Below are 11,596 nucleotides of genomic sequence, written 5' to 3'. Positions count from 1 at the left end.
TCTGAAAAAGATTCACCATTCTAGATGCCATTAAGAACATCTGTGATTCACAAGGCACCTGGGTGGCTCAGTGGGTTAAGCATCTGACTCTTGATTTCAGCTCAGGTCATGATCTCAGGGTCATGGGATCAAGCCCTACGTCCTGGCTCCATGCTCAGCATGGAATCTGCTTGTCCTGCTTCCTCTACTCCTCCCCCCACTTTCTCTCTCTCTCTCTCTCTCAAATAAATTAAATCTTTAAAAATAACGACAAAAAAGAACATTCATGATTCATGGGACAATGCTAACAGTTTGGAAGAAGTTGGTTCCAACCCTCCTGGATGACTTTGAGGGAGTTCGAGACTTCAATGGAGGAAGTAACTGCAGATGTGGTGGACACAATGAGAGAACTAGAGTTCATAGTGAAGCCTGAAGATGTGAGATGGCTACAATCTCAAGATCAAACTTGAACAGATGAGGAGTTGCTTCTTATGGATGAACAATGAAAGTGGTTTCTTGCAATGGAATCTACTCCTGGTGAAGATGCTATGAAGATGGTTGAAATGACAACAAAGAATTTAGGATATTACATCAACTTCATTGATAAAACAGCTGTATAGTTTGAGGGTATTCACCCCAATTTTGAAAGAAGTTCTACTGTGGGTAAAATGCTATCAAACAGCATTACATGCTACAGAGAAATCATTCATGGAAGGAAGAGTCAATGGATGAGGCAAACTTCATTGTTGTCTTAAAATAAGAAATAAGAAATTGCCACAGCCATCCCAACCACCCTAATCAGTCAGTAGGCAAGCACCACCCTGATCAGTCAGCAGCCATCAACATCAAGCCAAGACCTTCCACCAGCAAAAATTACAACTTACTGAAAGCTCAGATTATGTTCAGCATTTTTTAGCCATAAATTATTTTTGAATTATGTACATTTTTAGTAATGCTATTGCACACTTAATAGACCATAGTGTAGATTACAGTATAGGTAAACACAACTTTTATATGTACTGAAAACTAAAAAATTCATTTGACTGACTTTATTGAGATACTCACTTTATTGCGGTGGTCTGGAACTGAACCTGCAATAGCTTTAAGGTATGCCTGTAATTTGCGCACAAACTTACATCTACCACACCCAGGATTTGAAGTTAGGTAATCTGCCTCCAAAATATGCTCCTGTTATACCTCTCAATTCCATCGTGCCCCATAGCTCAAAGTAGAAATCTAAAAGTCATTTATTTCTGCATCATCCACTTCCAATCCTGTATAATTCCAACATTATCTTGAATTGATGTACTTCTCTCCATCTCCATGGCCATCACCCTTGTCTGAGCCATCATTTTGCTTGTACATTCTGGTCTTCCCCCAACAGAGGGAGTTTTTCTAAAGAACCTGATGTCACAGTCTTGTTGAAACTCCTTTATGGGCTTCCGCATGCCTGACCATGGCCAAAAGAACTTTCTGTGACCTGAGCCCTGTCCTCTCCAGCATCTGTCCCACATTAGCTTGAGGGGCCCCTATTCCTAGGACATACCAACTATGTGGCCCACACACTCAGAGCCTTTGCTCTTGCTGTTCCCTTGGATCAAAACCATCTTCTTTTCTCCTGCTCCCTCCATCCTGCAGGTCTCAATTCTCCTGCTCCCTCATCCCAACCACACGGTCTAAAAGCTCAGTCTATGATAGCATTGTTTCCTTCATAGGACTTACCACATCTGAATCTGGGGAAAAAAAGTGTAAATGTAGTAGTTCAAGCCATGGAGCAAGTTCAAGTCCATGTGGGTTCAAATCCTGGCTCTATACTATGATCTCTCTGTGGCTCCCTCTCCTCATCTGTTAAGAAACGGTATAGTAGTTTCTACTTAATATGGCTGCTATGATGAGTTGCAATCCCTAGCACATAAGTGCTGTTTAAGCATTTGCTATAATTATTGAAGGCAAGGACCTTGCCCCCTGATCATCTCTATGTTCCCAGTGCTTAGAACACGCAGCTGATAAAAAGTTTGTCAAATGACTATTGTTCCTCTTCATTGTTCCCTTTATATAAGGGACAGTATCTACTATTTCCCAATGCCATATGGAGGTTTTTACCCTGTGATCACAATTAATGTACCTTCATGGTCTATTTTACATGCATTTATTTTATTCCACTCACATTGTACAATTGTTATACAACCTACAAAAAGTACAAAAGCCTAATCCATTTTCCAATATCAGCTCAGAGCTAAGTTGCAAAAAAGGAACAGTACAGTGAGTTACAAGGAGACTTGAGTGTCCTGTACAATTTATACTGCCTGTCACATGATGTATTTAAAGCTGTAAGTATTGCCACAGGAGAATCTCTTGTCTTTGCAGCGACCACACAGTTCCTGTCGATGAGGCCTCCTTAGATCAATGTGTCTTTTCTTTTGAGGACAGGAACAACGAGACTTTGAACAGGTCTTTAGAAAACAAGGAATAGTTTGGACACTAAATAATTAAATCAGTGTTTCAAATATAATCCTCAAATCAAAATACTTCTCCCCACCACCCGTATCCCTCATATCTTCATCCTCCTTTGAATCCTATGAGAAGTCCGGGACCAAGTTGTACAAAACCACTCCTATCCTGTTAAATGCCATGCATTTTTCAAGATGAAAGAGCAAAGATGATATTTCAGAGAATACTGCTAAGCCAACCGAGAAGATCTAATGTAAGAGAAAGATTTTAAAAGAGTTTATACAGTGTCTTCACTAATGGGTTTTTACATTTGTAGCCAGGTGGGGTTGAGGGGCAGTGAGTGAGTATTAAGTGATTTGATTATCTAGGCTGGAATTTTCGAAAACCCGAGAGCAGTGATTCTCAACCAGCTGTATTTTTACCAACCAGCAGACATCTGGCAATGTCTGGAAATGCTTTTGGTTGTCACAACCAGGGGGGAGGGATTCTAGAGGAAGTTAATTCTCTTTTCTCTCCAGACATGCCTAATCTTTACTATAATTTAGAGTATTCTTAACCATTATCTCATTCTGTCTTCTGATAAATAAAAATCACATCCTATGGAGACCAGTATATTGCCCTTGTCTGCCCTCCGAAACCTGCTAATCTTTAAAACTGATCACTGCTCTATTTTCTGCATATGACCACAGCTAAAAAGAGTAAGTTTTACATTTTATTTTGTGGAAACAGGCATTTTCATTTTGCAAATAAAAGTCTTAAATATGATTTATGAAATGTTGTACATTTATATCTTCCACTTTTCCAGTGAGTGACAAGCATGCATCCTTGTAAGGAAATTCTAATAGCTAATACATGGTATTTATTGTATGCACTGTTCTAAGCACTTTTTATATAAACTCATTTAATCCTCATGATACTCTCACTGTGGAAGAAAAGCCTCAATTAAAAAAAATAAATAAAAATCAGTATGTACTCTAAAGGTAGGTTTCTGTTTCTGGCAATGGTGGACTAGTAATTTTGACCAAGCCTCCTACTTAGGATAACTTGAAAAGCAGAGCTAAAGAAAAATAACTTTTTAAAAGAACTATTCGAAGGCACTGGAGAATTATCAAAGCATTAGAGAAAGAAACCCAGAAATGGAGGTGAGCCTGATATTTGGGACTATTTCCTCTCTAAAGGTCTGCCAATTCTGGAAGAGGTGAAAGACAGTGGGAAGCTAAAAGTAAGTTTGACAAGCTGATGAAGCTGAGGGATAATTTTAAACATGCCCAACGGAAGAGACCTGGTTTTGTGTTGGGACCCTGAAAGGCTGCAGCCTAAGAATAAAGATGAACCAAGAATTGACCCAGCTTTCACAGACACTGAAGCCCAGCTTCAAAACAGCTCAACCCTGATTAGAAAATAGCAATCTAAATTGTTGGTGTCTCTAAGCTTCCCACCAGAAGCAAACAAATCTCTTGTGAAGGAGGATACTATCCTAGGCCTCAAATTATCACTATAATTCTTCATATTCAATAGACAGCACTCAATCAAAAATAACCATAGGAGGTGTATGAGGAGACAGAACCACAGAAAATGAAGAGGATAGCAACAGAGCCGTAGGGCATTAAGTTAATGGAGTCACCTAATACAGATATTAAGATAATTATGCTTAATACGTTCAAAGAAATAAGACTGATATTTTCAGCAGAGAACTGGAAGTCATTTTTTCAACACATAAAAATTGTAGCACTGCAAAACAGAATAACTGAAATCAATTCAACAGATGGATTTAATAGCAGGTTGGAAATAGCTAAGGAAAGAATTAGAGAAATGAAGGATAGTTTTGTAGATGATATCCAAACTGAAGCAAGGAAAGACAAAAGCATAAGAAATATAGAAAAGAGCATAAAAAGCATAAGGGAGATGGTGAAAGGTCTAATATGAGTAACTGGAAGAAAGAGAGAATGGAAGCAGAAGTAATATTTTAAAAGATAATGGCTGATAACTTTCCAAAAGAGATAAAAATCTTCAAGCTACAGATTCAAGAAACACTATGAATCCCAAATAGAGTAAATACAAAGAAATCACAACTAGGCATATAATTGTAAAACTACTGAAAACCAAAGCAGAGAGAAATATCTTAAAAGCAAGTAGATTTAAGGAGACAAAGAGCAAGAGACATTACTTCAAAAGAGCTGCAAAAATACTAATAGCCAACTTCAAAAAAACAATGAAGGTCAGACCCTTAGTGGGCAGAAAGAATACTACTGCCAACCTAAAAATTCTATACCCAGCAAAATTATCCTTTAAAATCCAAGAGGATGTGCCACCTTCAGACCTACACTACAGTAAGTATTAAAACACAGGGCACCTGGGTGGTTCAGTCCGTTAAGTGTCTGACTCTTGGTTTTGGCCCAAATCTCAGGTCTTGAGATCAAGCCCCATGTTGGGCTCTGTGCTTGGCAGGGATTCTACTTGAAGATTCTCTCCCTCTGCCCTTCCCACTACTCTCTCCCTCTCTTTCTCTCTAAAATAAAATAAAATCTTTTTAAAAATATTAAAGTGTATTCTTCAGGTAAAAGGAAAATGGCCCCAGATACAAAAAAGACCTAAAAACAGCAGAAAGGAAATATATGTAGCTAAAGCTAAATGAATGACTATATAAAATAAGGTCTTGCGAAGTTTAAAATTAAAATATACAACAGCAGTATATAAATTAGGATGAGGTGATAAGGAGTTTGAGTGTTCTAAGTTCATTGCATTGTCAAGGAGAGGTAATGTTCACAGTTTATGTAGACCTTGATAGGTCAAAGAATCATGTTGTAACGTCTAAGGTAACTACCAGAAGAAGAATAAACAATAACTACCAAGATAATAGAGATGGGGAATCATTTTTTTAATTAAAAACTCAATTCAATTGAACACAAGAAAAAGGAGTATAAGAAAATAAAATACATTTAAACCCAACTTATAATATTAAACATAAACAGACTGAATGTCAGACTAGAAAATCTAAAGGTAAATCATTTATAAACTATTAGACTAGTTTTTTTGAATATTTTGAAGTAGTACAAAAAATATTTTTAACTAAATGAAGGATTTAGATTTAAAAAAACTCGATTACAAAAACCAACTATGTCACACTTGCCTGAAAATTTTAAAAAGAGGTCTCCCGCAAGCTGTTTTAGATAAGCTCTCATCTAATTCTGTGACTTCCTAGACACTGGAGGCACCATAAAATCTGATCATAGTTCTAATATTTACTATTTGTCTAAACTTTCTTATTGAACTTTAGCTTTCTAGTCTGTAACATGGGGATAACACCTACCTCAAGGTTTAGATTACAGGAGATAAGGCACGTAAAGCACATAGCCCAAAGTTTGGGACATAGTAAATGCTTAATACAGGTTACCTATTAAGTTACTACATCCATATGGAATTACTGAAACACTATATTGTACACCTGAAACTAATATAACACTATGTTAACTAACTGGAATGAAAATAATTAAAAAAAAAAAAAAGTTGCTACATCCAAACCACACACAGGGTGTTTGAGAAACAACACATACAGCCCATACATAAACACACCATATAAAGCAACTTCAAGGAGTCAATCTTTCACCCATTCCTACACCACCCCAAAATCTAGAATTTATCTTTGATTTAAAATATTACAAAGATTCAAGGTATAGAAAACTTAACACTCCTATGCAAATATCCAATTCTATCTAATTCCAACATTTTGCCACAGAAGCTTCTATTTAAGAAGGGCAACATTATAGACATAATGAAAGGGCTCTACATGCTTACCTGACATTGGATTGCTTCTACTCGATAAGGGTTAAAACTCTTTTGGCATTTGCAACATAGTTGTTTGAAATAAACCTAAACAAAAATAAGTCTTTTTTTAAATACAAGATTATAGGTACCTTAGACTCCCAGTTCTTAATTTAAGTAATTCATTCCCCCACATTCTGCCTTGCTTTTGCCCAACCTCTACCCTGAGGTCTTAAGCTCTTCTGGTGTTATCAGTCACTTTTCTCACTCTTTGAAACTGTTTCCTTACCTGTAAAATCAAGATACTACCATTTATTTTCTATAATTCTGACAACTACCCAACAATATATACAAAGTACCACAGTAAAAATCTTCGATGGGAAGTAGCTATTATAATTTTGCTCATTGTGTGGGCTGAACCCTTGACCTTCTCCTTCTGTCCTAGTCTATGAGCCCTCACTTTTTCATTTTCTCATTATTTCCCCACCTGAACTTCAAATTATTTGTAATTACACACCCATACATATTGTTTCTCAACTTGTGCATTTTCTTGTGCACATTTTCTCCCTGCTTTCCTTGATGAACTATTTATCCTCTAAAATCCTGCATGGACATCATGATGCCTTCCCTCCGACACGGTAATCATCCCCCTCCTGTGTTTTTTCTGCACCACTTCCATGCCCCTGGGGCCACTGTATCTACCACCAAATTGCATTTTTTCTATGTCACTCCTAGGAGAATAAATTTCTTAAGAATGAGTTCTAGGTCTTGTTCTTTGTATCCTTGCATCTTGGAGTGTTTTAATTAAACCCATTGTTTATCTTCTGGCAAAAGAGGAAAGTAATTTGAGTATAGTTTAAAAATCATTTGCCTCCACGGTCTACTAAATGGTTAGTATGAAAAGTCAAGTTTTCACTCAGGTCTTAGCATGCCTCCTTGCCCTCTCCTTCTATAGACCGTTAGCCAGAAAAGCAGTATCTAAAATGTAGAAAGCACAGGGGACTCAAACTCAACTGCTTGCTGAAGTTAATGAAATAGACCAGATGTAGACTGTTGCAAAATGAAGTGTGCATGCCCAGTGAAAGGAGCTAGAAGCTGCTGAGCCCCAGCCTAGAGTCTTCACACTGAAATGAGAGTCTATAGTGACCAGAGTCTATCAGGGAAATCTGGAAATGCAGATCGTGAAATCTTTCCCAATCTTAATAGGTTGACAACTAATTCAAATTGGGGGGGGGGGGGTGGGTACTGCTTAGCCTAAAGAAGTCTCTCCAAGGTTAACCTTCACAATAAATTATTTCTCTTATTGCCCCACCTTGTGGACAGACCATGGAAATTTCCAGGAGCTAAGGCCCGAAGAGGTTCAAAATATACCAACTAAGAAATGAATATAGACAGTTCCACCATACACAATGACAAGAGTTCACCTAAATAACCTGAAATTTTGTTCAACAGAACTACCAAGCCAAATGTAACACCAGGGTTAAGAGCTTCAGGAGTTCATATGGACAGTCCAAATTGGTTCAGTTCAAACATTTAGTACCTATTAAGTGCCTGGCACTAAGGATGCCAAATGAATGAGACAGCATTATGGTCATGCTCCATCAGGAAACACTCTCCCTCTATTTAACATCTGTGTCTAACCCATCCTCCTCCCACATTTCGCTCACCTTTACTTACCTTATTAGTTCCAGAAATGCACCACACATAAGCACTCTCCCATCTGGTCTTACAATCTTTACAGTGAAAATAGCCATATTTTGGTTCCAAAAACTGCAGATAAGGGGGAAAAGCCCTTTACAATCTTGGGGGGGAATGGGGGAAAGCCAGATCCTCTTTCCTCATGGCTTCATACTTCCTTAACCTCATTCATGGCTCTTCTCAAGCCTACTACACTAATTTAGCATCTCATCTTTCAAGGATTACTCTGGGATTCTTATTGTTCCCGTCTCTTGTACTTTTCTTTTTTTTTTATTATTATTTTTTTAAATTTTATTGTGTTATGTTAGTCACCATACAATACATCATTGGTTTTTGATGTTGTGATCCACGATCCATTGTTTTCGTATAACACCCAGTGCTCCACGCAGTAGTGCCCTCCTTAATACCCATCACCGGGCTAACCCATCCCCCTCCCCCCTCCCCTCTAAAACCCTGTTTGTTTCTCAGAGTCCATAGTCTCTCATGGTTCATCTCTCCCTCCAATTCCCCCCACCCATTTTTCCCTTCCTTCTCCTAATGTCCTCCATGCTATTCCTTATGTTCCACAAATAAGTGAAACCATATGATAATTGACTTTCTCTGCTTGACTTATTTCACTTAGCATAATCTCCTCCAGGGGAATGCAAGTTGGTACAGCCACTTTGGAAAACAGTGTGGAGGTTCCTCAAAAATTTAAAAATAGAGCTACCCTATGACCCAGCAATTGCACTACTGGGTATTTACCCCAAAGACACAGATGTAGTGAAAAGAAGGGCCATATGCACCCCAATGTTCATAGCAGCAATGTCCGCAATAGCCAAACTGTGGAAAGAGCCGAGATGCCCTTCAACAGACGAATGGATAAAGAAGATGTGGTCCATATATACAATGGAATATTACTCAGCCATCAGAAAGGATGAATACCCAACTTTTACATCAACATGGATGGGACTGGAGGAGATCCGTCTCTCGTACTTTTCTAATGTTCTTTCAACAATGCCACCAGCACAATCTCCCCTGAATGAAAATCTGATCATATATTTGACAGGCTTGAAACCCCATTTTGTCTCCTCGTTCCCAATAGCAGTAGCTGCCAGACTTTCGGTTTTCACATGCTTAAAGTTGGCCCCCTATTTTACCAAAGTTACAAAATCTATAGGCCATGTAAAATACGTTTTCAGAACTACCTCTCCTTCATCAAGTAAAGGGAGAAAGCAAAAGAAGATTTTTGCTCTGTTGCCCCAGAAATGGAAAAGAGGAAAGAAAGGATGAGGCTAGCTGAGGACTGAGGACAGGGAGGAGAAAGTTCACCTGGAAATTGGGTTTCCTGAGCAGATCTGCTCCGCCACCTCCCTGAACCTGCTCGCTCTTCCTTTCCCGGGGACTTGAGGCATCTTCCTCCTCCAGCTCATCGTGCTGGTGAAGTTCCTCCTGCTTATCCTCCTCCGACCTAGGTGTTGGTGGTGGCTGCTGCTGCTGGCTGGCCTCAGCAGGACCCAAAAGGGCCTTCCTCTCCTGGGCTTCCTCCTCCCTCTGCAGCTGAATCAAGCCCCTGCGGCCTATCACTGGCGAATAGACTCCCCAGGCTGACAGGGGTGCCCTGTGGGCCGTGCTGCCCCAAGGGGAGCAGCTGCACAAGGTGCGAGGCCCCAGCGAGCACTGCACGGACTTGTCCACCCGTGGGCTCACCTGCACGCCCACCTCCCTGGTATTGGCCTTGTAAAGCCGCAGGCTCAGGCTGGGGTTCATCTGGGAGAGAACAGCCTTAAGCTGTGCCCTCTTATAAGGGTCCATGCAGTAGTCAGAGGCATTTGCAGGCACCAGCAACCCAGGCCTGGCCAGGAAAGTGGGGGGACCAGTGTTTCGCCTCCAGTCGGGCTGTTTGTGTTCAGAGAGTCCGGGATGGCCCAAAGGCACTGCATTCCCATAGCCCTGGTACAAGCCATAGGGAACACGGACAAAGCGCTCCATCGGCTCACCCAGTACCCAGGCGCAGCACAATATCCCGGGGGCTTGTTTGTCTCCTTGTTTTGCCTTCCACCTTCATCCACCCCTTCTTTTTCCCCCTGATCAAGTTAGTGCAGGTTCATTCCAAGCTTCTCCCTTTATTTCAGATCCTGATGGGAGCTGCTGCCTATTACCCTAATTAAAGGACAGGAGATGTACCTATCTACAGAGGCCTAATTTCCACCTGATTCCTAATTGCTCTTCCCCATCTCTTCAATTCACTGTCCCTGAATCTTTTTCAAAGCTGTTTTTCATTTCTGACTTCTTATTCTCACACATGCTTTCATTAGCAAGTCATTCATGTATCCTATAGTAACTATTTTAGAGATACTGTTTTAAAGCATATAGTAAATCAAATGCAAGTAGTAAGTTATTTGAACAGCAAACCAGAAGAGTATAAGGAAGTAAGTATATTATGGCAGAGATAACGAATGTAAAGACCCTACAACCACAGAAGCAAGGAGCATAACGTTATGGGGGGAGGTTTGTATATAGTGTGAGAAAATGTATTTCAGAGGGTTGTACTGTATGCCAACCGTTCTAATTCACTCCTAGTGAAGATCCCTCTCCCAAAAAGGTGGAAAAAAGCAAATTATTTTGATTTAGAGGATAAATAGAAATTTAATCACGGGTTAAGTATCTGAAATCAAAGGGACTTGAATTGAAACCTGGGCCTTGTTACCAGGCAAGTTACTTAACCTGGTGATTTAGTTTCCCCATCTGACAATACTAATTTATAGGATTATAAGATTTAATGTGATATTACCTATAAAACACAAAACAGAATAACTCATAAGTGTTCAGTAAGTGGTAACTATCATAAGCTTTATTATCTGTATTGGTAAGGCTTCCTGCCAAAGCTGAAGAGTATGATCAAACTAAAATGACGCCTATGTAACCCCGTAGAGACCACCCTTTTTCTAATCCAAGGCTGTTTCACAGTTTACTGCTCAAGAGCTTTCTGGAAGTGGCAAGGTCTATGAGCAGCTCTTACTCCACACCAGTTGAAAGCTTTCTAGGTTATACAACAAACCTGAATTAAGCTTCGTGCTGCTCATGTCAGACCCTGCGCATGAGAACAAATTCCCTTCTCCCAGGGCGACTTGGAGAGAAGACAAGCACAAAACGAGGTGATGAGCACCCGAAGAATGTAAAGGATGCTACGGAAGCCTGCAGAGAGTAGTACCTAACATTGCAGGAGAGAGTTAAAGTGGTTTCACAATTTTTCAAGGGGGCAAACAGGCTTAAAGGGCTTGAAAACCTGCTAACATGCGGACTAGAACTAAAGTCCTCTGGCTTCAGATCTTATCCCTTTTCACTCTGTAGACAGCACGCAGCAGGGAAGGCAGTCAGCCACAACCACGGGCCACTTTGGGGGACCGTTCACTCTAAGGGCAGAACAAAGTTCTTTCTTTCTTTTTTATTTATTTATTTATTTTTTATTTTTTTAAAGATTTTATTTATTTATTTGACAGAGAGAGAGACTGCGAGGGAGGGAACACAAGCAGGGGGAGTGGGAGAGAGAGAAGCAGGCTTCCCCGCGGAGCAGGGAGCCCGATGCGGGGCTCGATCCCAGGACCCTGGGATCATGACCTGAGCTGAAGGCAGACGCTTAACGACTGAGCCACCCAGGCGCCCCACAAAGTTCTTTCAAAGACCCCAGGCCCTGCCGCCCGGGGACCATCCAAACGTGAGGTGG

General features: G+C 40.2%; 1 protein-coding gene across 1 annotated transcript; it reads right to left on the bottom strand.

Annotated features, from left to right (window-relative positions):
- Nucleotides 1-2,127: 2,127 nt before the first annotated feature.
- Nucleotides 2,128-10,381, bottom strand: ZAR1L (zygote arrest 1 like). Its single transcript, XM_036070492.2, has 4 exons — nt 9,202-10,381; nt 7,870-7,962; nt 6,226-6,300; nt 2,128-2,432 (listed from the first exon to the last, which is right to left on the bottom strand). The coding sequence occupies exons 1-4, from the start codon at nt 9,859-9,861 to the stop codon at nt 2,289-2,291; spliced, it is 972 nt and encodes a 323-aa protein (XP_035926385.1). The 5' UTR covers nt 9,862-10,381; the 3' UTR covers nt 2,128-2,288.
- Between the last annotated feature and the right edge of the window lie 1,215 nt (nt 10,382-11,596).

The sequence above is a fragment of the Halichoerus grypus genome, chromosome 4 (genome assembly GCF_964656455.1).
Source record: "Halichoerus grypus chromosome 4, mHalGry1.hap1.1, whole genome shotgun sequence".
NCBI classification, from domain to species: domain Eukaryota; kingdom Metazoa; phylum Chordata; class Mammalia; order Carnivora; family Phocidae; genus Halichoerus; species Halichoerus grypus.
The sequence above is the reverse complement of the archived record's forward strand: the minus strand, read 5'-3'. Positions and strand labels throughout refer to the sequence as shown.

Coding starts and splice junctions, on each gene's coding strand:
- ZAR1L (XM_036070492.2), bottom strand. CDS start 9,861: ATGGAGCGCTTTGTCCGTGTTCCCTATGGCTTGTACCAGGGCTATGGG. Junction 6,301..7,869: donor GCATTTCTGGAACTAATAAG/GTAAGTAAAGGT, acceptor ATTTTTGTTTAG/GTTTATTTCAAACAACTATG. Junction 2,433..6,225: donor TAGAAGCAATCCAATGTCAG/GTAAGCATGTAG, acceptor TGTTTTCTAAAG/ACCTGTTCAAAGTCTCGTTG.